The 26,418-nt window shown below is 40.7% G+C and overlaps 2 protein-coding genes across 11 annotated transcripts in view; one reads left to right on the top strand and one right to left on the bottom strand.

The window, feature by feature from the left end:
* The first annotated feature begins 1,817 nt into the window (after positions 1 to 1,817).
* Positions 1,818 to 24,672, top strand: dclk2a (doublecortin-like kinase 2a). 6 transcript variants are annotated; one of them, XM_086083299.1, is made up of 17 exons: positions 1,818 to 2,464; positions 6,010 to 6,347; positions 15,038 to 15,140; positions 16,244 to 16,342; positions 16,418 to 16,468; positions 16,560 to 16,642; positions 17,730 to 17,811; positions 18,032 to 18,140; positions 18,631 to 18,688; positions 18,775 to 18,894; positions 19,596 to 19,742; positions 19,811 to 19,944; positions 20,369 to 20,446; positions 20,551 to 20,647; positions 21,523 to 21,603; positions 21,709 to 21,822; positions 22,717 to 24,672. In XM_086083299.1, the coding sequence occupies exons 1-17, from the start codon at positions 2,053 to 2,055 to the stop codon at positions 22,990 to 22,992; spliced, it is 2,382 nt and encodes a 793-aa protein (XP_085939425.1). In that variant the 5' UTR covers positions 1,818 to 2,052; the 3' UTR covers positions 22,993 to 24,672. The 6 variants fall into 6 exon arrangements, with proteins under 6 accessions (XP_085939425.1, XP_085939424.1, XP_085939423.1 ...); XM_086083298.1 differs by having other exon boundaries at positions 15,038 to 15,167; positions 22,720 to 24,672; XM_086083297.1 differs by having other exon boundaries at positions 15,038 to 15,167.
* Positions 24,673 to 24,865: 193 nt separating this feature from the next.
* Positions 24,866 to 26,418, bottom strand: part of lrba (LPS-responsive vesicle trafficking, beach and anchor containing) — a 199,847-nt gene continuing 198,294 nt past the window's right edge. For all 5 annotated transcript variants that reach the window (XM_086082314.1, XM_086082316.1, XM_086082317.1 and 2 more), the window contains 2 exons: positions 25,834 to 25,985; positions 24,866 to 25,692 (listed from right to left, as the gene is read on the bottom strand). In XM_086082314.1, the coding sequence (XP_085938440.1) occupies positions 25,602 to 25,692; positions 25,834 to 25,985 (243 nt within the window). In that variant the 3' untranslated portion in view covers positions 24,866 to 25,601. The remainder of the gene's footprint in view (positions 25,693 to 25,833; positions 25,986 to 26,418) is intronic.

The raw sequence follows: 26,418 nt of genomic DNA, 5'->3' as shown, positions 1-26,418 counted from the left end.
ATTTTCCATTATCTAATGATTACAAAATAGTAACACAATTCATGTATCATTTTTCCAGCTATGCCATCCTGTGCGGTGGCACATATTACACATGCCAAAAATGAGCAATACTGTAGTGGATACAATCCTCTCCACTCCCTTCAGTTTTCACTTAAGATGGTATAAATCCATGTTCTATTATGTTTAAGTCTGGTGATCGGCCTGGACAATCTAAAACCTGGAAGTCTTTACGTTTTGGATGTGTGTTTTTTGCTCAAAATGTAGAATTTGACCTTACTGCTACAATTATTTTGAAAGACCGTGCAACTGGGAATGAACCCGGTGATATGTTTATGTTATTGTTCCTTTATATAAAGCATGAACTTAATACTTGATTATATTATCATTTTAGCAAATGAAGTGGAGGGAACCCCGTAGCGACATTGAAGATTTCCCCTCCGACCTTTTTGTTGTTTAAAGAGGAGATTGGGGCGCTTGTCATCTTGCTGTACAGGATATCCTGTTGCCTGGCTGCAGGAAAAGTGCTCCAATTTTCTTTCGGCGCACTCACTTCCTCTCTTGCGGTCACCTCACGCAGCACATCCGAAACAGCTGGCTTCGGACGGGAAGAATCCCGGGGGCGTCCTTGGAAGTACATGGGTGGTGTAGCAATAACTTACTTCACTGACATAAATGTTTTCTCAATTACTATTATCATGCTGTATGGTTATTTGTTACTTGTTCTTGTATTTGTTTTCTTATCTGTCCTTAAAGTTCAATTTTCAAGAAAAAAAATAATATATGCATTATAGATATTTTATGATGAAAAGCAACATTGTTACGGAAATAGTCATATTGTTATGAGAATAAACTTGTGTTGCTTTGAGAAAAGAAAGTTACATTTCCCAAGAATAAAACAATTCACAAGGATGATTTTTTTTTTTTAAGATAAACAAATTGCAGTAAGAAGAGCAAAATAACAAATTTATTTTTGGCACAAAACCACAATTTTTCCAATATAAAGTTGTGTTACATATTTGTACACATTGCTGTTGAATTTTCAAGAAAAAGTAAACGTACCAAATTAAATTGTATTTTGCGAACGTAAAACATAATACAAGAATACTGTAATGTTTTGATATAATGATAAAGGCATATGCTTTTATCAAAGTTTTTTTTTGTTTAAAACAATGTAATTGTACAAGAAATTATGAGAATAAAAGGTTGTTCTAGAAAATAGTGCATGTGTCTGTGCCCTTTTGTTGTAATAATAATTAGTACTTCTAACGTGATTATGTTTTCATGATTTATATTAATGTTTTGTCTAAAATCCTTTCAAGGGACGGGCTTTGGAAATTAGAATTAGCTATAAATGTTGTGATGCAGAACATCACAATGTTGTTGTTTTTCTTCAATTGCCTTTAGTTGTAGCATCCGCCCTTACTCCAACATGAAATGAAAAAAAGGAGAGAGAAAAAACAGTTTTGTCAGAGGCATTGGTTATATTGCTTCACTGTAATCGTTCATTCATGTTATATTGTTGATTAACTGTCTTAATCTAATGCCACTACGTCGTCACAGTATTTCAAGTAAGCATGTTTAATCTTACTTGGGAGTTGCTTATACTGTATATCTGTCACAGAATTAAGATGGTTTGATCTCGCCTGCCCACCATAGAACGGCCACTGTACTCAAACGTGTGTACAGTACTTTCAGTGACAAAGCACAGAAATTTAACGGACGCTAGGACCCGGAGACGTGTGAGCCGTTGCGCTTCCGGGTTTCCCTCCCTCCCGCCCTCGCGCTCCATCCAATCCATCCATTGAATTGACACATTTGACGCTCGCTGCCCGCAGAGGAACTAGAGCGAGCGGATGGAGCCCTTTTCGAGCTCGTCAAAGTTCCCTTTGACCAAGTTCATCATCTTCAGGACAACTGTAAAGTCCACACAAATAACTTTAGACGCGTTTGGACTCGTTTTGTAGCAAGTTGTGGCTCTCCAAACGATTCCACTCTGTGCCCTAAAAGAAAGTCGTTTTTCCGTTCAAAACACTGCAAGCCGAAGAAGACGACATGTCGCTGAGCAGGAGCATCGAATTCGAGCACTTCGAGGAGCGCGAGAGCAATCCGCACCGGACGCCGAGGACTTGGGGCTCCCACGCCGGGGGCGGAGGCTCGTCCCGGGGCGCGGGGCTGACGGCCAGCCCGGCGCACAGCGCGCACTGCAGCTTCTACCGGACTCGGACCCTGCAGTCGCTCACGTCTGAGAAGAAGGCCAGGAAAGTGCGCTTCTATCGAAATGGAGACAAGTACTTCAAGGGGCTGGTGTACGCGGTGTCCTCCGACCGATTTCGCTCCATGGACGCGCTGCTCATGGAGTTGACGCGTTCGCTGTCGGACAACGTCAACCTGCCGCAGGGGGTCCGGACCCTGTACGCCCTGGACGGGGGCAGGAAGATCAGCAGTCTGGACGACTTGGTGGAGGGTAAGGTGATATGGATGACAAATGACAAAGTTAAATGCCTTTATTTCTATTTTTTTATTCACGGTGTCATAGTACGTCCTGGAATTGGCCCAAAATCGTCTTCAAACCTAGCTCACCCACTTGCACTTCAAATTCAAGAATGGGGCCTAGATACTTTTTTAGGCCTCTTCTTGTCAAATGTATTTCATGTTGATGATTGTTATTTTTTTCTAACTTCCCACGCCCCCATTTCATGGAATCCATGGCAACAGAAAGCTACTTCAAAACCTAAATGGCCAACTTCCTATTGTATTTGAGTCATACAGCCTGGAATTTTTTTTTTTTGGAGAGTCTTATTATGTCCACAAGATTGGTGAAACTGGTATGGCGGACTGATTTTTTTTGTCTTCTAACTTTTCATGCCCCGGTTTTGTGGATTTGGCCCTGAAAATGGCTGATTCAAGCCAAAATTGGCCGACTTGGGATATACGTCCTTGAGACTTTTTGGAGTCTTGTAAAAGAGGAAGTCAAGCCAAAATTTCTCATTGCAGTATGTTGTATGCACCCACACTCGTTAAAACACAGCATTCTAATTAATATTGCATTTGTGGAATATCAGTTAAGCAGCCAAATCTACCCATCTATCTCAAGGGGCAGCCATTTTGCCACTTGCCGTTGACTGAAAATGGCATCACAGTTGCTCAGCACTCTGAAACGGCCAATCACAGCTCACCTGTTGTCTGAGTTTGGTCATGTGTGTGACGTTCACAAGTTGAGCTGTGATTGGTCATTACCTAAGCCGCGAGTTACTGTGATGTTATTTTCAGTCGACAGCAAGTGGCAAAATGGCCGCTCCCTGGGATGGATAAAAACAAGTGGATTTTTGCTACTTAACTCATATTCCACAAATGCAATATTACCTACTTAGTAGATAGGTGAAACTGGTGTTTAAAAAAAAAAAAAAACTTTCTTGGCCACATTTTTGTGGAATTTGCCTCCATAATGGCAAAATGTTCCTTTTTAATATGAGGTATGTATCTTTTAGACGTGCAATAAGCTCGTAGACATGTCCACTGAATTCTGTGTCAATCAGTGAAAATGGTGAAATGGGCAACGCTAAATTGCAAAGCCCCCCCCCCCCCATCTGATCCAATATAAAGTATCAACATTTGCTGATCATTTTGAGGGCTTTTTGGTGCGAGGGCCCAGTCATGGGCGCTTACAGCAAATTGGTCGTAATTCTGTTTGCGATGTAATTTGTTTGACTATAAAATGTTATTTCCCCAGCGCATTTAAACACTCATAAGTTCAGCGCTTTCCCGATAACAAAGTTTTAGCTGACTTTACAGACTCAACTCACTTTTATGGCCGGGATTAAAGTAGTGAAACCTCTGGACTGCAATAAAAGAAGGAGCTTTAAAGGTTTACAAAGGAGTTCAGATAGGCCGACTACCAACCGCTTGTCATCTTTTCTCGCCGCATGAGTCATCATTCTTGCGCCGTTGAATAGTTCAATGATAATGTTAGCTTTGATTCATTAGCAGTCTGGAATGGATGCAGAGGGGCGAACGTCTCCTGCACTGGTGGAAGTCTCCAATATCATTTAAAAAAAAGTTGCTCGATTGACAATATTGAGTAGCCCCTCGCTTCGTCATAATGCTCGCCGAGCTTTCTGGCTGGTTGTCATGGTAACGAAAGCCCAACTCAGCATTTGCTTGAGGCAGAACCACCCGCCTGATATGGAGTGATTTCAACAAGAGTGAGACAAGATAAGTGGGTTACGTGTTGTAAATCTTTATCTTTTGTGTACGTTGGCGAAGGCAATTGTAAATTGTGATTGAAAAAAATAGTTTGGCACCTTTTTAAGGCAATTTCTCTGCTGACTTCAGCAAACCAGTTGTGCCACTATTTAGTCTGTTTGAATCAAATATGACATTTTTTTCTAGACTTAACACAGATTTGATTGGCTGGATCGGATTGGCAGATATTTTGCATTTTATGATGAATAATGTTTATTAGAGTTCTGGGGAGACATTTTAGGTTTAATTGTAAATATTTTACCCAATACATTTCAATGAGCGTCAAATTGTGGCTATTGTTCAAATTGTTGGGCTGGTCTCAATTTCCTGTGAATAGTGGGGCTTGACTGCACAGTAAATAAAAAAAACTTGTTTAAACAGATTGGATCGATTGGTGCATCTTCTGATCGGATCAGTGATTGGTTATCATAAAGCATTTGCTTTTTTTTTTTGCTTTTTTTTTCAAAAAAGGGGTTGGACTGGTCCCGGACCCGCCACGATTTTGAAAAAAAAAAGAAGGAAATAAATAAATAAAAATAAAAATAAATAAAGCATTTGCTTAATAAAATGAAAGAAGTATCTTTTGAAATAATTCGGATTCTACCAATGTAAAGTGTTTCTCTAATGATTCAAAGATTTTTTTTGACGGATCGTTGATTTTGTTATTGACCATTCTGTAACACATTTTTGTAAAGGTTGACCGGAAGTAAAAGAGGCTTAAAGGTTGTATCCTGGCACCGTTACGAAGCATTTTTAGAATTCGAACGACCATTCCTCCAATTATTTTTCAGGACGGTCATCATGCTTGGATAGGTTCGGAAAGGAAATTTCCTGGGCCATAACAAGCATCCGAAAAGGGTCCGCGTGTGACGACACCTTTTGGAGTCTATGCAAGCATCAAACCTCTGGCTGACGCCCTTTTTTTGATGATCAACTCCTGGACCGCATCCTTAAAAATGTTTGATTTTCCATTCACTTTGTTTTGGAAGAACCTCATTTTAAAAAAACGGCTTTGTGGGTCCCGTCTCCTGGCCTGCCTTTTGACCGCATCTGTCGTCCACACGAGGACAGAATTCTGCCGTGATGGGAGGTTCGAGGTGGGCGGCAACTCCCTTTGCTGCACCTGAGATCCCGTCACCCCCAGGGGAACAGACCTGTCACAAATGTTGCGGGACGATCCAAAACCTCCCCAATAGTTAAATGACAGTCCCCGGCCTCCTTCTGTGGCCTCGCTATATATAATTAGCAAGCTGAATAAAGCCAAGTATCAAGGGAGACCTTGTCAAAATGGCTTCCTGACACCCAGAAGCTCTCTTCGTTTCCTCTTGACACACATTAGGAAATGTCAGAGTCTGGATTTCTCTCTCTGGCTTTTTAAAGGATTACGCTGCGCGCCGCTCATAAACGGCTTTTCACATGCACATCACCTGATCAGTGATGGATTGATCAGATGTGCTTTGCGGATCAGGTCAAGCCGCCGCATCAGACCGAAACCATCGCCAGTGCCGCGCTTTGTCCGAGCTCTGGGGGGGGGGGTATTTGCGTGTCCACTCCCAAACTGGAATGCTGGCAGATAAATCCTGCGTTGGATGAAGGCCAGCGCAGCAGCTCAGCAGTGCGGAGACGAGGCCGATATTGAACAGGCTCTGTTGACGTGGTTCGATAGTTAGCCTTCTATTGAGGTAGATGTTAGTGCTTGGGTGATCTCCTGATTTCAGGATCTTTTTGTTTTGTATGTTTAATGACCGAGTCCAACTGTCTTTCCAGGAGAAAGCTACGTGTGCGCCTCCAACGAGCCCTTCCGCCGCGTGGACTACGCCAAGAACGTCAACCCCAACTGGGCCGTGGGCAGCAAGACTGGCACGTCGCGCTCGCTGTCGTCGCTGGTCTCGCCCAGGGACGAGCATCAACGCGAGCCCAAAGACTTCATCAAGCCCAAATTGGTGACGGTGGTCCGCAGCGGCGTCAAGCCGCGCAAGGCCGTGCGCGTCCTGCTCAACAGGAAGACGGCGCACTCCTTTGAGCAGGTGCTCACCGACATCACGGACGCCATCAAGCTCGACTCGGGTGCCGTGAAGAGGCTGTACACGCTGCAAGGCAAGCAGGTGAGACTCTTATATGTTTAAGAGAACGTGTGAGGGATTACGTTTATTGAAACCTTTTGCTGAGGTCACGTGATCCACGAGGTTCCTAAAATTTGCACCAGTATTTTAGATTTGGAATCCTTGTTGAATTCCCTTTCCAACAAAACGTCTTTTGTGAAGATTGACTGTGTAGTTCCTGAGATGCAAGGTTTAATGGAGGATGGCCACGCCCCTTTTTGCTGAACATATCAAAATACGGCAGGCCGTAGCTCGCAAACCCATGCTCCGATTGACCTAAAATTTGATATTTATCAAGTTTCATTAAAATAAAAATCTGCTTGGTTAAAATTTTCAGATAATTTTTGGGGGTGATTTGGCATAGAAAAAACCCAGGGAGCTTTGGTCAGTTCAATTTGAACCTTCACACTTTTAAATCTATTATTTTCAACCAGTGGTCTTAAATTTTGCCTACATTGGCTTCATTTTTGGTGACGCTTCACCCCAGATTTCTAAGTTATCCAATGCCATTCAAATTCTTGTCAAATGTCTCAGAATGTTCTGAAATCCTCTTTCTCTGCCAGTGTGGAGTAAAATGATGTTGCATTTATAGTTGAGTGGCCTTCCTAGCCTGAATGTAGGTCAACTGCCCACATTGTTCTTCGTCAGACTGTAAGCTAGACTTACTCCACAGCGCCTCTGTTGGTCGCAACCAAGTAGTGCACTCCCTTTTGCGCAGTCAAGTAAGCAGATGGACGTAAATTTAGCTTGTTAAAAAGCACAGTGATTTATCGGCTTCATCTGCGTCAGCAGTCTTGGTAATTATAACACGTTTAACCCGGCGCACACGCAATTACACGCCACAGACACGTCAACAAGGCACTAATGAATACACACACGTTTGAGCCCTCTGTCATGGGCGCGAGTTAAATTCCCGCCCACCTCGTTATGCTTCGTCCGCCTTGTTAATTCGCTGTCTTTGTTGTAATCTATCCATCTACGACTCGTAATTAAAGTCTCATGAGGTGAGTGCTTAAACACATGGGACCACCCCACCCACCCATTCCTGAAAAAAGAAATATTGGTGTCCCACCCGTCACAGTATTACATCACAGCCATTGCATAACCATAAAGTTAGATTCTTATAGTGTGGGAACTCCAAACCATTAAATACGTACTGAACCAGGGAATTTTGTAGTGCAAGTACTATTTGGCCGCAATCATCAGAAGTTTGGCAAAGATTCAAACCTAGAATTTCTCAACTGTGGCAGACTTACAAACCACTACGGCATTGGGCTTCCTAACAGTTAAAATAAAATACCAATGTCAGTTTTTTATAGTGTCATTGTTGTTGACAGTGACTTATTTTGCGTTTTTTGTGATTTTTAACTCATTCACTGCCATTGACGGCTTTAAACGTAAAAAAATATTTCTATCAGTTTAACTTTTTTTCCACTTTTGTTAACACGAGTATGAAAACCTAGATTTTTTTATTGTACATTTAGAACAGATATAAAATTTGTCATTAATCGTGAGTTAACTAGTAAAGTCATGCGATTAATTACGATTAAAAAATGTAATTGCTTGACGCCCCCGATTTTTTAATAATCTTTTTTTTTTTTTATTCATTCACTGCCATAAACGTCAAAAATTCAATTAAGCTATTTCTATTAGTTCAATATTTTTTCCCACTTTTGTTAACAAGAGTATGAAAACCTAGAATTTTTTTATTGTACATTTAGAACCGACATAAAATTTGTGATTAATCGTGAGTTAACTAGTGCAATAAATTACGATAAAAAATTGTAATCGCCTGTCACCCCCACATTTTTTTTAATCATCTTTATTTTAATGAATTTATGGCAGTGAATGAGTTAAGTTGCACCAACAAGTTAATCGGCTGTCTTTTGCATGAATGCCTCCTCGATCTTGTCTTGGCCAAGTCTTGCATTGTGCTTTTCATGGCCTTCGATTTGCAAATACTCGAGTACATGATGTCAAATTCTTACATCACTTTGTTTTATATACAGCAAATCTTTTGAACAGTCATTTAATGAGAGAAATTAATAAAACTTTAAAAAAAAAATCAACAAAGATGTTTTAATGAACTGATTTTAAGGAAACAAAAACTGCTCAACTAATGAACCAGAACCTTTGATGATTGAGTCCAAACCCCAAAGGTTGCTTTTTTTTTAATTTCCTCAAAAGACCTTCACTTGCTCACTCAGTCACTCAATAAACACACCCCACACAACATACCCTCTGAGGGCCGACACCCCCAGCTGCAGCCTGCCATCTGCTCCTCCTCCTAAAAAAAAAAGGGTCCCCGCAGCCACCCGGCCTGCAGACGCCATTGCCGCCCCACCCACTACAATCACGCACGCACATACACACATAAACAGTAGCAGGGTGCCACACACGTGCCCACATGCCCCCCCCCCCCCCCCCCCTTCGCTATCTACTGGGGCTCTATGCCACCACCGGATAATTAGACCAATAAGCTGGACGAGAGCGCACAAGCTCAGCTGTCAGGTGTCGTGCGCGTGCACGTGCGCGTGCGCTCACAATGCTGCTCTGTCTTGACTTGTGCTCTTTGGACTGAATGTTAATGATGGTTTTTGCCACTTATAAGCCAACAACCTCATTTCTACATCGGTGTACTTAAACTGCATAGAGAAGAGCCCGTCCATAGACGGTCAACTCCAATCCAATGAGGGGGTTCACGGTCACGTCATGCTCATTCATACGGTTAATAGCTTCATTTTGAGGTAATTCTTAATTTATATTTGGGTTAAATTCCGCCTTTTTCGCACTGGACTCTTTCAACACTCCAAAAGTCCGTTTCTATCTGTAAGTTGTCAGTATCTCCAACTCAGAAGATAAACAACTTGGCAAACAGGAATGGGAGAGGAAATGAGCCCGAGCACAGATAATTGGAACATCTGCTATTTAAGAGCGTCTCTCCCTTTTTGCACTCAGTAGTAGATTGTATCAACTCACACAGATGCTGTTTGGTGGTCAAAAGTTCAGTCGCCCATCTAGTGTTCATTTTGTTCACCTGCTTGGGTTAGTTTATTTGGTATGGATTTAGTAGGCTTGATTTTAAAAAAAAAAGAAAAAAAAAGTTGGCCATTTTGGTTTGAAGTCGGGAAGATTTCATTAAAATGTCACCTGCAAAAGTAGAAAAATATCCTGCCACTCCAGAATTTTGGTTAATTTCTGCGCTCATACTATGACCAAGTCTTCCAATTGGGTCCCAAACGGAGGGCCGCATTCCACACCCTAACTCGTGATCGTTTCCTACACCATCAAATATTGCCATTTCAACTTCACTTGCGTGTGAAGAAACCTCATGTTGGTTCTGAAAGCGTGATGAACTCAGCAACAGTAAAAAAAAAAATGTCAATGTTCTCGCGCTCAGCAGTTCAAGAGATGGCAGATTTAGCTTAGCTTGACATTGATCGACTACGGCATCGTCTCGCATGTCTCGCTTGTAAACAACGCTGCCTTCTTGGCCCCGATACTCAAAAGCAGCCTTTGTCTTCCCCTTGCCCACCACGAAAGGTTTCACTTTTGATCGTTTTTTCCACTTTTGACATCGAGGGGCCACACTGGCAGCCTCAGACAGATTAGCGAGGTTAGCGTCGCACGGGGGCCGCCATCTGATAGTTTTCAGGGCCAAGTGTGGATTAAAGCGCCAGCATTCAAGCCAACGGCCGGGAAATTTGCATGATCATTCATTTGCCACCCATAGCCCTGAGCGCACGGTACGATCCGGTTGGAAGTTATTCATCATTTTTTGCCGCCACCAAAAGTTTGGCAGCCAAAAGTGTTGACATAACAGTTTACACACAGAAGATCTAACAGACGACAAAGAGACGTTTTTGTTTTGAAGGGGTAAGGATGACGGGGCGTGTACAAAGCGTGAAGGGTGGGGGTCAAGAACGGGGACGGCATCTATTGTGTGCTTTTTGTGTGATGTCAACAGCCTCTCAAACGCTCTTTTCAGGCCCAGTTGGCATCATGTCGGTGAAGCGGAACCCCCACCACTCGCTGTATTATTACCGTTGTTTGACAACTGCCTCTCAGCAGGTTTGAAAGTCAAAAGTGAAGACTTTTTATTTGCAGCTTGCCAAACTTAAAGGACAAGGAATGTCAATTAGTAGCAGATCTTCTGGAAACTTTTGGTGTAGCTTCTGCCTATTTGATCTACTCTACTCAAATACACAAAACCACAGCACTGTATACCGCACAGTTTAGAATCAATAACAACTTCTTAATGACCAAAAAAAGAAGAAGAAAGAAACGAGTTTAAAAGAGAGATGACGGAAGAATTTCAACATTATAGTGTGGGCCAGCAGGGCTTCTGCGTTGAAACTGAAATCTAATTGGTTAAAGTGTACCTGTAGTGGTCCGAAGGAGAAATACTAGGGGTGTGCCAAAAAATCGATTCTCATAAGAATCGTGATTCTCATTTAGTACGATTCAGAATCGATTTAAATGTCCCAAAATCGATTTTATTTAAATTATTTTATACTGTCTTCCCTTTGTCTGTCTGTGCCTTTATTTGGAGCGCTGTTCATGTTGTACCCGGTTTGGCCACTGAGGGGCAGTGTGGTTCCACGCGGTCTAATACACTGTTAATTTGTAGCCACATTAGAGAGTAGAAGTAAAAAGTCACGATCAAGTTATTCCAATAAAAGTTTTTTTTTTCAGCGTGGAGCCATTTTTTAAGTGATAAAAGTGCATCGAGTAGCGCGCTAATTAGCATTAGCGAGTCAGACTGGAGTAGATCATTACAATTCCTTGCACATCTATAGATTGGGAAAAAAAATAATTGTCAATCAAAGCATTTTGAATAAAAAATCGTTCTCAATCGAAAATCGATTCCGAATTGAATCACGGGCCCAAAAATCCGAATCGAATCGTGAGACATTCAAAGATTCCCACCCCTAAGAAATATATATGGTTGAGCATGAAAAACTGCATCCGAACGAGCGAAGCCGTGACGTCACCACGTTGAAAGCCGTCTCAGTTCAGCCATCGACCCCAATTAAACGCAGCATTTTTTTTTTACGAATTCCAGTCACTCTCGCAACTCTTCGGAGTCAACACATACGGAAGGTCCCTCAATCCGTGACTGGCGAGATGCCGTACGTTTAATTTATTCTCACGCTGTCTGAAAGCCGGAAGCCTGTTGGCCGGGTGAGGTTAAATGCTTTCCGCTTACTTTAAATAAATAATAATAATACATAAATAATCGGCAAGCGATCTGGCATCCGCACCAAACATGGCGACAAGCATTAAAATTAACCAGTGGCATTATTTTGGGCAAATTCAAGACGAGACCAAAAAATGTGAACGCCAGATATTTATCAAACTTTACAATACATGCTCCATTTCCCCATGAATACCTTGAAATGGGGCTCCAGAGGTACACTTTAAAGGGCCAATCTCATCGCGAATATCGTTCAAGTTGCATCGTCCAGCCCTAACTACTGATTCAGGAGGCTGTGGGCAGATTCGATTAAATGGCAGCACATAGTGTCTTAAATCTGATTTGACAACAAATCAAACATCCAAGCAGTGCAGCAAAAAAAAAAGAAGAATGCAAGGAAATAAAGAGTGTCGGGAAGAAATTTGTATCATTTCATGGAGCAATTGTTAGAATTAAGTTGTAAAAGAAGGTCACTGCTTCTGATTTTGAGTTTGGGCATGAATATCGGCCTCGCTGTTTCTTTACTGTCTTGCTTTGGTGTACTTTGTTGATGTTCAGATACAAATTTTTCAAAAGTCAGAAATCAAACACAAGCCCGATGAAGTGAACCGTACCACTTTGTGGAAATGAGGCCATAAAGTGGCCTTCAAGTCGAAAAGCGCTAACCCTGATTTGTTACCATGCACGCGTGGCAATTCGGGTGGCGCCGAGCCACAAGGCGTGTTTCCACGCAAGGTTCCGGCCCACCTTCCTGGTGGCGTGATGGTTAATGCTCGCTGACAAAGATGGCCTCCTTTTGATCCCTTTCCAACCTCCAACTGTCTTGTCCATCCAGTACGTGCAGTGATGCCCTCGTCTTTTCTTTGGTCACTGACACTAATAACCGGAGACGTGGGGTCTCGTTCCCTTTTAGCCGTTTAAGTTTGCCCACCCATGTGCAATCGATCAGTCGTGTCCTCAATCTTTGTGTTTGGGTGCATGTTGGGTTTAATCGGCGTGGAGGGAGTGAAAATGAAAATTGTCGCCTCCGAGATGAATTGCGCCGGCTACGTTTCCACACCAGTCGTCTTCAACCCTTCAGGGAACATTGACCCATATATATCTACAGCTCATTTGGAACACTAACTAGCACAAGATGGCTGAAGTCGTCTTCGGTAGTTTTCTGTTGGATTGTAAACGTGGAGGTGGTTCAGTTCGATTAGAAGGAACGCATTCAGCGTGGCCTTGTGGGCAGAATTACCAGAACATTTCAGAAAATTCTTTTTCTTGGTGATAAAGTTCAAGAACCGTATCTAAAACTCTTCATGATTTTAGGAATTCTTTGGCTATGGTGAAGTGATTTTAGGGGATTTTAGACCCCATTTGGCAATGGTCGTTGTGGTCTCTACATCCTTGGTACCGATTAATGCACAAGGCTACCAGTTTGACACGCATTTCCCATCCATCATCTACCGCTTATCCGTTGTCGGGTCGCGGGGGCAGCAGCTTTAGCAGGGAAGCCCAGACTTCCCTCTCCCCAGTCTCTCCAGCGGGTCCTGGGTCGTCCCCGGGGCCTCCCGCCGGTGGGACACGCCCGGAACACCTCTCCAGGGAGGCGTTCAAGAGGCATCCGAACCAGGTGCCCGAGCCACCTCAACTGGTTCCTCTCAACGCGGCGGAGTACACATTTCCCGATATAACAAATTTTGCTCAAATGACCTTTTAATTATGATATTATTCATGACATTTGTGTAGGTCACCGTAATGATTTCTCACAGATCAATATTAAAATGCAACACTTTATTCCCATAACTCAATGATTACCACAATGTCCCATCATGGGTGAACTGTTTTTAGAGCACTCGTGTTCGCTGCCTGCGGGGCACCATGTCGATGAGCCCGGATTCACGGGTTCAGTGAACCTTAGCCGATAACGTTTTCCGCAACCACTGAAGATAACCCTTTGTCAGTGTCGTCCCACGTTGTATTTTCAGCGTATTCCTTCAATTTGACGTATATGATGTCGTAATACCCACACTGAGCCTATTTGTTGCCATGGCAATTTTGACCATTTGTTTGCCTCGGCGCGGCGCTCAGCTGGCGAATTCCAACGCAAAATCACGCCACACGGCCCAAGAATGTCAAACATGTCATTGTTTGCTGTGTGTGTTTAAACGCAGATCATACGAGTAGACTTTAAGTAAACGCACTGCATCCTCCAGACTTGATTATAACATATTGTGGACTATTTTGAGCTGAAGAATGCACTACTTGGAGTTTTGTTCCGTTGAGTAGCATCGATGAATGCGTACGCTGCCCACATGAGCGGTTTTAGTCTCCGCACTCCCGCTGCCGCTTTCTAAGAGGAATTTCCTTTTTCAGGACACCTCCACACACCAACATCCTATTATTAAGATGGCATGGTTACCAACATGTGGGGGTGGATCAGTTAACACTGTTGCGTGCACAACAGGAGCAAAAAGGACAGATATGGATGCTTGGCATATGTTGTCTGTGGTCACATTCAAAAATGGTTACTGGTCTCACCAGGGTTACAGTAGTTTGGGATGTTTTTTTTTTAATGCAATTTCATTTTGACCTTTGTTTTTTAAATTCAGTTTTCATTTTAAAGCAAGCTTGTTTTTTTAAAATTAGTATTATGTAATGCTTTTTTTTTTATTTGTTTTTTATTAGTTTGAGTTTTTCTTTTAATATATGGAATATTTGTTGAGTGCAAGATTGGGGGAGGGGCGTCACCGAGGTTAGTGTAATAAAGTAAATTACAATTTTCAAACAACTGTTTGACCTTCCTTCTGTATGGTTGTACAGCAATGCCGGAATAAATGCATATAATATGAGCGCCAATTGCTCATGTATGATATTAATTGACAAAGATGAAAACAAATGGCTTTTTTCGTTATAATTCTAGTTGGTTTTAATTAAAAAATATATATATTTTGTTTTGTTTTAGTTCATTCTTGTTTTTCTCAAAGTATTTTTTCATTAACATTTTGTTTTCGCTAGCTATAATAATCGGGCGACAACGGAGCTACCAAATAATTAATCGAAGTCGTCCATTTAGTTTTTAGCCATTTTAGGGGTAAATTCCATGAAATAAGAGCCAAGAAAGTTAAAAATAAATCAATAAAATAGCCCCAGGAACCGGTTTCACTGATCGATATGAAATTGGATGACATCTTTATCTAAACAAGATGCACAAAAAAAAATTAGGGACCCATGCCCCAAATTGAGCAGGAAGTTACCCATTTTGGATTGAGGCAGCCATTTTGATGGCTGTTTCCATGAAATAAAAAAAAATTGCCACGCCTCTCTTGTGAAACCTATCCACACCGAAATTCTGCACGCATGTTGCATGTTGCCAATGCTGAATATTTTAAGATTTTTTGTCAAATAGGCGGAGCACAACATTAATGTTGGATTACCATTTTGAGGATTCGCCATCTATTCTTAGTGTTATTCTTCTCCTATTTATTATTATTATTATTTTTTGTCCCAGCTCACGTGCCTGCAGGACTTCTTCGGCGACGACGACGTGTTCATCGCGTGCGGCCCGGAGAAGTTCCGCTACGCCCATGACGACTTTGCGTTGGATCTCAGCGGTAAGGCTACCACAGCCTTCGTGACCGGTAGGCCCTCCCCGACTAAATGCATACACGTCGTCCGTCCGTGTCGTTGTAGCTTTAGTGTTGTGTTATTGCAGGTGTTGTCCACGCCGCCGCCGTCACTTCTCTTGTGCTCTTCCTATTTTGTATCGTGGCCCACGGAGCATGTCGTGGGTGTGCATGTATGCCGTTGTGTTTCCTTTCTTTGTTTATGTGTTGTCGTTTTGTTTTGGTAAGGCTCTTTTGACGAACACTGTTAGGTATTGATTTGCCTTCATTCATTGATTGGCTGGCGAGAGTTACAGGAACAGGAAGTGAGGTCAATATGAGGCAGCATCCAGGGAAGGAATGATTTTATTTCAGTTCAAAGTGTTGACATCCTGTTGCACCATTTTTTCCCCCCCTGCATTTTTGACAGCAGAACTAACAACGGAAGACACACACACATTCCAATCCGATCCAAGACAATGCGCTATTCAGTTATGTAAACGTTAAATGCTAGGGGTGGGAATCTTTGAATCGATTTTTGCTTAAGAATGATTTTTTGATTCAAAATGATTTGATTGACACAGATTTTTGCTTCAATCTATAGATGTGCAAGGAATTGTAATGATCTACTCCAGTCGGACTCGCTAATGCTAATTAGCGCGCTACTCGCGGCACTCAAAAGAGAACGGCTCCATGCTGAAAAAAAACAACTTTTATTAGAATAACGTGATCGTGACTTTTTCCTTCTACTCTCTAATGTGGCTACAAATTAACAGTGTATTAGACCGCGTGGAACCACACTGCCCCTCAGTGACCAAGCCGGGTACAACATGAACAGCACTCCAAATAAAGGCACACACAGTATAAAATAAATTTTAAAAAATCGATTTTGGGACATTTAAAATTAAATACAGTTTAGAGTAGGGCTAAACAATTTTGAAAAGTTATCTAATTTAAAAAAAATTATTTAATTAAATTATTAATTCTATGATATTTTATGTCCTAGCATCACATGAAATCACACTTGTCTGAACAAGCTATTATACAGTTGACTCTCTCAGCAGCCGAGACTTGCTACAAAGTTTTGATTTATTCTTGTCTCATGTCGGCAGAATGCAAAGTGCTGAAGTCATCTCACAGTCGTTCCGTCACTCCCAACCGGACGAGTAAGAGTCCCGGACTTTTGAAACGTAGCAAGTCTCCTGGTGCAGGTAAACGACAACACGGCAGTTTTGCAGGATGTCATGTATCTTCTTCTATTCTATAATCAGCATTTTGTGTTTTAGCGAGGCGTGCACCCCGCTACTCCACCAGCCAGTCTCCTGCCAAATCTCCAGGTGATTTTTTGGACGCGCAACAATTGCTAACGTTAGCATCTTCTAACCACAAAGATGCGATCAAATGATTGTTACTGCTTTTGTCACACAGTGAATGGTCACATGGCCACGTCCAGGTCCGGCAAGTCGTCCACGCCGTCGCCCACTTGCCCCCAAAGCCTCCCTGGTCTCAAGGTAAGAGATGCATTTTTGCATTTTTAAATCATTATTATCATTTTTTTTTCTTTCAATTGTCTGGCATCAGTGGACAAAAATACATTGCACCACGCTACCAGTGGGAACAGATTAAATTTGCAAATAATTGACAATCATTATTGCCCTGAAAATAAGAATGGCAAAAATTAGGAAAAATAAATAAATAAATCTAAAAATAGGTGAATTCACAAATGTCAATGTGGTTGATTGTATGTGAAATGTGTGAATGTGCAATGTTGCACAATCTTAATATATGTTAACTAATTTACTGCCATAAATTCATAAAAAAAATTATTAAAAATTAGGGGCGACAGGCGATTAACATTTTAAATTGTAATTAATCGCATGACTTTACTAGTTAACTCACAATTAATCACACTTTTTATATCTGTTCTAAATGTACAATAAAAAAAATCTAGATTTTCATACTCTTGTTAACAAAAGTGGATAAAAAAAAGTTAAGATAATAGAAATAGTTTAGATGAATTTTTGACGTTTATAGCCGTCAATGTCAGTGAATGAATTAAAAAAATAATAATATCTGTTCTAAATGTACAATAAAAACAATCTAGGTTTTCATACTCTTTTAAACAAAGGTGGAATAAAATGTTCAACTAATAGAAATAGTTTAGTTCAAATGAATTTTTTACATATATAGCCGTCAATGGCAGTGAATGAGTTAATATTGAACACACCATATGTTGAGTTCGGTCAAAAACAGGGACGACCTACTTAAAAAAAAAACATTAAAAATAAATATTGCATATGTCATGTTTGAGTATTTCCTGCCGAATGGAAATGCTAATCTGCTTTATGGCTGGATTATTGCCGGTTGCAGACTACACAGTCCAGATTGAGACGTTAGACGAGGTGATGCCGCCAATTGGCAAAGGCGTCGCCCTTCATCAGCCAAGTCAAGAATTACTGACGGATTTTAGGATTTAGTGACATGGTAGAGGCCGACTTTATTTCAAGTGACGTCACTAAATGTAGTTTGACAGACAGGCTGCTGTTGCCATGGTGATTGTGGCATTGATTTGTTTTGTTCCCTTTTGGGCTCGCGTAGACGCTGCCGTCGCATCACAGCTCAAATTCAAACGTCAGCGGCTCGCTCAACAACCACCAGGGGGAGACAACCGCTCCAGAGGGTACGCCCACGTCTCCTCATTTGTTTTCCTCTTTCTCGTCTTTTCCCGTTTCCTTCTTCCCATTTCTCCTTTCAGTCGCTGCCTTTTCTCTTCTCGCCATCTTTCATCTTGTCTGCTCGTAGCGTTTCTTCATATCTTCATCTCCGTCTTCTCCTTCCCAGCAATACGGACTGGCGTTAATTTAGCGTGTTGACACTGCGTTTGCATTCCCCCCCAACAGTTAACGGTAACCATAGCGACCAGATCTCCCCCGCCATCCTGGAGAAATACATCATCGGGAAAGTCATCGGAGACGGCAACTTTGCGGTGGTGAAAGAGTGTGTCGAGCGGTATGTTCACCAAAAATGAATACAGTTGAAAATACTGTAAAACACAAGTAGTCGACTTCAAACAATTTGTTTTTCCAGCCCGACAAATATCCAGAGCTTAAATGGTTCTGATGCTAACCGTTAGCGTGTAAATGGTGTTTTTTGAATTACATGTTAGCTTTACGACACGGCTATCGTCTTAACAGTAAACTTCAAGTTTTTGGCATAAAACAGCTTGAAGCTTCGATTTTGATGACATGGTTTTATTATTGGAGGGATTGTAGAATAGTGCGGAAATTCAAAATTGTATTATTTTTGTTGTTGCCAAAAGATCACAGTGAATATCCCCTTAGGGACAATTAAATGCTTGGAGCTCTTTGCCAAGTGTTTGCATTAAGTCGGCTAATTGCGCTATCGCTCCATGAACCTTCTCTTCGCTCCCCGCTGAGCTCGACACATGCTTTTCTTTTTACGGTAATGGCCGCCATCTAATTGCGGCGTGTCTGCTCAGGTCCACAGGAAAAGAGTTTGCCCTGAAGATCATCGACAAGGAAAAATGTCGTGGCAAGGTTTATTTATTTTATTTTATTTTATTATTTTTTTTTTCTAGTATTCTTTCCTGGTCCCGACCTTTAACCCGAGTGTGTTTTGGCAGGAGCACCTGATCGAGAATGAGGTTTCCGTGCTGAGGCTGGTGAAGCATCCCAATATCATCATGCTGGTGGAGGAGGTGGACACGCCCTCGCAGCTGTGTCTCGTCATGGAGCTGGTCAAGGTTTGACTGCACACTTGTGTTTTTATTTTTTGCTTGTTTATTCGCTGAAAATCTCAGCAAATTTGCTGTTTTTTTGTGCTCAGGGCAAAGTAATATTTTTGCTATTTTAGCGCCATCTAGTGGAATGTTGGTGCTGTTCAGCTGAATTCATTGAGTGTTTTGTCGTCTGTTGTTTGAGAAGTCTTGTTTTGTTGGCGGTCTTTCATTTCAATTTGGACACAGTCAAAAGTGAATTTCAAAGTGCGTTTCTACTTCTCTCCTGGTGTAGCTTTTAATAGCAATGTTGTGTACCTTTCTGTTACAATTTGCGCTATTTTGCTATCTGTGTGTTTTTTGTTATTTTGGCTAACACAATTCATTGGGTAATGTGAAGCTGGTTTGTTTGTGTTGAAGAATTGAACTACTGAATACAGTCCTGGGTTCATGATGGCGTACATGCAGGATCTTATAATGATCCTTTCTGTTTTAGGTGCTTTGGCGCCATCTTTTGGTACATATGTGCAGTTACAACCCCTTACGAATCAGAAAAATCAATGACTTTTTTTTTTTTTTCTTCTTCCATTTGATATTGCGGGCCAAAAAATGAATACGTTTTTCCCCTTTACTGACTCTCCCTCATTTAGAAAACAAAAAGAGAAAATGTGCTCAACTGTCTCATCTGCACAACACAAACAACTGTTAGCGCGCGGTTTGTGTCGCAGGGCGGCGACTTATTCGACGCCATCACGTCCTCGGCCAAGTACACGGAGAGGAACGCCAGCGTCATGGTGGCCAACCTGGCCGCCGCCCTGCAGTACCTTCATGACATCCGCATCGTCCACAGAGACATCAAGCCGGAAAACCTGCTGGTCAGTCTCATTTTGGTCCCGACCTCGGCCCTCGATTTGGTCGTAATCGATGCGGCGTAACCCGTCAGGTGTTTGACAATCCGGACGGCACCAAGTCGCTCAAGCTCGGGGACTTCGGCCTGGCGACGCTGGCGGAGGGGCCTTTGTACACCGTGTGTGGGACGCCTACGTACGTGGCGCCGGAAATCATTGCGGAGTCTGGGTGAGATGCTTCGACTTTCATTTGTGCTCATTTGCCAAGAAACAAGATGGCGTTCAGAGTACAATTGTTTTTCTCCACTGAAATGAATGGATTTGTATTTAGATTTTTTTTTTAAAGCAAAACCATAATTCTATAATATTGTACTTTATAAAAAGAAAAACATGAAGAAATAACTTAAAATAGTTTAAACAATTTGTGCGTGAATGCGGCAAAATCGTTGTGCTGCTCCATCTGCTGTGCCCGTCTTGGCCACCGGGAGGCAGTCATGCAGACAAATAGATGCCACTGGAAGTGTTTTCATAGAGTACTTACTGGTTCTCAAGCTTTTCACTTCAAATAAGGTCTGATCAATCAGAGTTTTTATTTTTTTTATATTTTGACATTAAACATTGTGCGTTTGTCCCCACTGACATTTTCCGCGCAGTTACGGCGTGAAGGTGGACATCTGGGCGGCGGGCGTCATCACGTACATCCTCCTGTGTGGCTTCCCTCCTTTTCGAAGGTGCGTCCGACTGCATGAGGACCCCAACGTCACGTCCATTTGGAGGGCTGACCATAAGGAGGGTTAGCAGCCATACAATGAAATGTTTTGCTTGCGTGTTGTAGTGAGAGCAACCAGCAGGAGGAGCTGTTTGAGCAAATTCTACTGGGCCGACTGGACTTTCCCAGTCCTTACTGGGACAACATCACGGACTCAGCCAAGGTTAGGCTAAGATAACAATGTAATATTAAAATGTTGACTTTTTTTTTTTTTTTTTTAGATGGTATTGTCTTATTTCATTAAAATAGTTCATATTGGCAGCAGATAGGGAAAAATGTGTTGGTGGGATTTTCTACAAATAATGGTGGAAAAGGTAAAAAAAAAAATAAAAATACTCCTTTCTATATATTTTGTAATTGAAAAAATGCACGTGAACACTTTAGTCAGCTATGTGAAAAATATGTTATTTTTAAAATTGTTTTATTATATTATTCTGTTTAGCGTTTTATAGATAAAAATATTTTAGTTTTTCACATTTTTGATTTTTTTTTATCTCAAACTCATGAGAAAAATCTTTTAATTGCGCTTATTTTTTTTAAAATGACATTTACATTATTTGTATATGAAAAAATATTGTTTTTAATTTTCTTCATGTTTTGATCTTAAATGGCTATTGAGAACTTATTTTGTATCTTATATTTTTAAACCGCATACTAGATAATATTTTGCATACTTTAAATCAAATGTGGAAAAAATATACACGTTTTAATTATATGGATTTCTTTCAATTGTACAAAAATTATGATATATTATTTAATTATTCTTTTTTTTGTTTTTGTTTTATTAAATGAAAAAACATGAACTTTTAAAGTTACATGTCAGCCTCCATCCAACATTTTAAAAATAATAATAAATATTCACCTATAATTTTTATTTTATTTTATTTTTGTTGTTGCAATTTTCATTTTCATTTTTTGGTGAACAATTCTTAAAGCCGATTTATCACCACGGTCCAATGGTCTAAAAAAAAAAAAGTAGTAGCAAACATCTTTAGTTATTGTTTATTTTGCAAACGACGTTATGAATGCAATTCGCAGGAGCTGATCGGCAAGATGCTGCTGGTGGACGCGGAGGCTCGCTACTCGGCACGGGACGTCCAGGCGCACCCTTGGGTGACGGTTAGCGCACTCGCTGGCGCCGCGGCACGTTGTTTCCCCACATTAGACGCCGCTCGCTCGCTCACTGGCGCTCGCTCGCCGCGCCGGCGTGACGTGCTTTTGCAGGACGACGTGGACGGCGACAACAACATGAAGGCCGAGGTGGCGGGGAAGCTGAAGACGCACTTCAGTTCCCCGGACAAGCAAAGCAACGCCAACGCTGCCGGATCGCTCATTATGGTAGGAAAACGGCAATCCAATGTTTATACTCGTGCTCGCCATTTAGCGTCGCTGCGTATGAATTGATTTGGAAAGGAAATCTTTAGGCGTGGATGTGCTGCCAAGGCAAGATGAAATAAAATACATTAAAAATGAAAAAGGCTGCCCTCCTCTCTACTCTTTCTCTCACGCTATTAGACCTCTGGCGCCATCTAGTGGAGAGAAAGGGAAGCGGTAATGGAGTTTTTTTTTTAGGCTGACAAATTTTGTTCCCAGTAGAAAAACACAGCCTCTAAAAAACATCCACAGAAAAAGACAATATTAAAAACAAATACACATAGAACGAGAAAAAATATATATTTTAAAGGTCCAATTTTAAAATATGACAAATTTCTCTAATACAGCAAACCTAACAAAACAATAATAAAAAATATGAAAATTTTTAACTATTTATTAATTTCAAATCATTAAATTTGTGCCATTAAAATCTGTATTGTATTTTTACATTTTAATTATTTTAAAGGTAAATCATTGTTCATGTGAATTATTAACCCTTAAAAAGACACTTTGTGAAACATTACAAACTAATTTTACTTGAGTAAAAACGTGTAATAAATTTCAAACTGTTTCTATTTTAAGTGTCTAAATTTGTAATGTTTTTAAAATCTTTCAGTATTAAATGTGCAGTAATTTCAAAAAATGAACCATTATTTTTCAGTTTGTAAATTGCTTAACATTTACGTGTTTGTTTTAACAGATTTTTAAAAATAAAAAAATGTCTTATTTTATTTTATTTTTGAAATTAAATTGTCCATTGTTGTCCTTTTCTGGTTGGCTGATTTGAATTGCACTCAAGCGTTGAAAGCAGCTTGTGGTGTCTTCAACTCTTGTCTTTTTCCTCGTCTGTCGTACCAGAAGACGGCCCTGGATAAGGAGACCCTGCAGCTCGCCGCCCAGCCGCCGTCATCGGCGGACCCTCCGAAATCCCAGGATGCTTCTCCGAGCGTCCCAACCTCGTCCTCGTCCTCCACCCCGCCATGTTGTCCTGTCAAACACGTGGTCTTCCTGCCACTATCGTTCCCCTCGCCCCCGTCCACGCCCACCTCATCCTCTGCCTCGCCCCCGTCGCCGCCCAGTTTCTCTGCCATTGAGGGGACGGGCGTCGCCCAGGAGCTTGTGGAGGGGGTTTGAAAAAAAACAACGAGCCAACGCACTGAGCCAAACGAGACTTGTTTGTATTTATTGAGGGAGGACTCAAGAAGACCAAATGGACTGAATGTTGCTTTCATCACAGTCTTGCGAAGCAAGATTATTTATAGTACACGACATATTTCACATTTTGCTTAGGAAATTGTGACACTGCGCGTATATTTACACTGACGAAATAATGCCTTGCTTCACTAAAATGGCCGTATTCCCAAATTGATGAAGTTGGATTTATTTTGGTTAAAATTTTGAATTAAAAATAATTAAAAAATATTTGTTTAAATATTCTTCCCCCCATATTTTTCTAAATCCCTTCTAAACAGAAAGAAGTGGATTTTTATAAAAAAAATTATTAGCAGCAATTCACAAATATTTTTCCTTTCTTATGCGGTTGAATTTTTAAGGGATTTTTCAATTTATACCATTTTGGAATATGGCTGCAACTAAATTCTGAAAAATGCAAATGTAGTGTGAATAAAATCAGCTTTGACTTGAATTATAAAAAAAACTAAACATTTCAAAACTTAAAAAAAACCATAACCCATACAATCCATTGGAACAACAAATAATTGTTGGAACATGTTAAAACCCTAATTTCTCCATATATTGCTCCCTTAACACATTCACACATTTGCTATTGTTTAGATAATTCTCATAATTTGGTGTAAAATGTTTTGAAATTGATCATTTAAATTTTTTTCAACATGAGAAAAATCTGCTACTTCTGTGCTTTTTTTTTTTTTTTTTTTAATTAAATATTGACTGTATATTTTTAGATTCATATTAAGCTGGTGTATAAGGATAGTATATAGTGTTGATGGCAGACAGTATTAATAAAGTTGAGTTTGAAAAAGTTTAGAGTTAGATAAAGACCGTCCATCGTGGTCGGTTTTTATTATATTGTCCGGTTCCATTTGGGGATGGCTACTGTAATACCTTTATTAGCCAGAGGAGGGCAGCGTGTGTCCATCTCAAATACTGTAAGAGAGTTCAGGACACTCGTCAAACGAAGCTACTGGTCAAATCTGAACTGATATTTAGTCCCATTCTGACAACTGCTTCACACCTGTCTTGCAATCTCTTTTCAAACTCAAACAGAACATGAACAACATTTTGCTTTCTTGTCAAATCACTGAACTGATATTTAGTTAGTTGCATAAAGCATCTTTTCTCACCTGGATTTAGTCTCGCTTTTTCTGACGGCTGCTTCACATTTGTGTTGAATTTTTCCACAAATATTTACTGTATGAACTGAAAGACGCGAGCACATTTGGCTGTTCCGTGTCCCTGGACTGATATTTATGAGCACTCTTTCTGACAACGCCTTCGCATCTGTGTTGCATTTTTCTTTACAAACCCAAACGTTGACTGTATAAACTGAAACTTGCTCAAAAAATGGACTTTGCTATGAATCACTGAGCACACTCTTGTTGCATTTTAAGAAAACTGCTTCACATCTGTGTTGCATCTTTCTATGTAAACTGAAATGTGCTTGCAGGTTTGTTCTTTGCTTTAAAAACGATACTCACAATGATCAGTTTCACACCTTTGTTGCATGTTTCTTCACCAACCCAAAAGTGATTGTATAACCTAAACTGTGTTTAAGCACAGTTCACGTTGTACATTGTGATTCTGTGTATAAAACATTTTTTGATAACTGCTTCACATCTGTGTTGCATTTTTCTTTACAAATACAAACATTGGCTGCGGTTAACTACAAACTCTGATATTTAGCTATAAGCACAATTTCTGAGTCTGACAACCACTTCCCACCTGTGTTGCATTGTTCAATACGAACACATTTTTAGAATTCTTTGAATTTATACATTTTTGGGCAAATGACAAATCTGTACACAAGTTGATGTTAGAAAATTCCATTTATTTGTCAGAATTCTGCACGCGCACACACAAACATGAGAAAAACAAAATGTCGGATGTCAGTTTAACATTATCATCCACGTGATGATTGGTTGGAAGTCGTCACATGACACGGAAAAGCGCGAAAACGTTCCTGTCCCGACGCTAATGTTAGCCGTCGAGCTTCGTTTCGACGGCTCAGTCATTTACAAAAAAAAAATGATGGAGAAGCCAATGACGTTCAGATGGACATTTTTAAATATAACAATCAAACTGTATATCTATAATTCTATAGATATTTATATACATACAGTATTTGTATAAATCCCCTTCAATTAGCAATTACCGAAAAGTCAAAATTAAAGCCCCACGTACACACACACACACACAAAGTACATCATTCACCCTAAAGTAAATATTTGGATTGTTACGCTTGCAGATGAAAACGAAAACAGACTCTTACAGCTAAAAATAGACCCCCCGCCCCCACCTTAAACCACACAATAAGCACGCACTCGCACCCCCCCAAAAAAAATTGATATGAAAAGTTTCTTCATTGTCTTCTACAAAATATATATCTTTCTATCTATCTCCGTTTCTTCTGTGGTGGTTTTCAAAAATAACTTCTTGCTGGGATACATTCAGCGCCGACTCCACAGCGCCGCCAAGAGGAGGCGGTTTGCATCACGCCCCGCGGCGCGGTTTTGGTTGGTTGGCTAGTGAGTTGGGTCGGGGGGTCAGTACCTGGTCTGGTACTCGTGGTGCCACCTGTTGAAGTCGTTGTAGAAGAGCACGATGCTGCCCGACGCCATGCCCGTGATGATGCACCTGCGGCACACCAAACAATCAGGTAAGATCATCTTTAAAAAAATATATATATTATTAAATCAAATGATGTTATAAATGAATAAAGAAATATCAATTGGGGTTATTGAAGTACTGTGACGACGTCAGCTGTAATTTGGTTACCTTTGGTCATGTGACATGACCATGGAGCGGATGCCGGCGTCGCAGCCCGGGTAGGTGAAAAGGGCCTTGAGGTCGTGAACCCGAAGGACGGTGATGACGCCGCCGTCGCCGCCCGTCAGCAGGTACTGACCGTCGCGACTCAGCAGCATCGCCTGCAGGGGGCGACACAAACACCTTCAACAAGGACGCCATCTTTTTTTTTTTCTTTTTGGACTCTTATTGCCTTATTCTCAGAACATTTAGATTTTTTTTAATATTGTAATGTATATTTTTAAAAAAAAAGTCATATTGCAGTTTTTTGCAACTTTTATTATATTGCCATTTTTTTCTTGTAAAATTATCATTTTCAATATAATCACAGTTTAGACTTACAAAAATCACAACCTGCATTTCCCTTTTTAACAAAAAAAATCTGTTAAATGTTTTTAATCTAAAATACTCGTTCCGTTTTTAAAATAATTTTTTTCTCCCAAAATATTTTCTTAACTAAAAAAAAAAACACCTCAAGCATCTTTTCTCTCATAAAATGTCAATTCTGTAGATAGATAGGTTTGACATTTTTGAGTTTCATGTGTTGCGACTTAC

Source organism: Leptonotus elevatus, chromosome 8 (genome assembly GCF_054856555.1).
Source record: "Leptonotus elevatus isolate MCC_2025b chromosome 8, RoL_Lele_1.0, whole genome shotgun sequence".
Classification (NCBI taxonomy): domain Eukaryota; kingdom Metazoa; phylum Chordata; class Actinopteri; order Syngnathiformes; family Syngnathidae; genus Leptonotus; species Leptonotus elevatus.
Note: the sequence above shows the minus strand (reverse complement) of the source record. Positions and strands in the feature narration are given on the sequence as shown.

Bases quoted from the DNA above. Each gene is read 5' to 3' on its own strand.
- dclk2a (XM_086083294.1), top strand. From the start codon at position 2,053: ATGTCGCTGAGCAGGAGCATCGAATTCGAGCACTTCGAGGAGCGCGAG. The intron at 18,141-18,630 runs GTATGTTCACCA...GTGTCTGCTCAG, and splicing joins GTGAAAGAGTGTGTCGAGCG to GTCCACAGGAAAAGAGTTTG. The intron at 19,945-20,368 runs GTGAGATGCTTC...TTTTCCGCGCAG, and splicing joins GAAATCATTGCGGAGTCTGG to TTACGGCGTGAAGGTGGACA.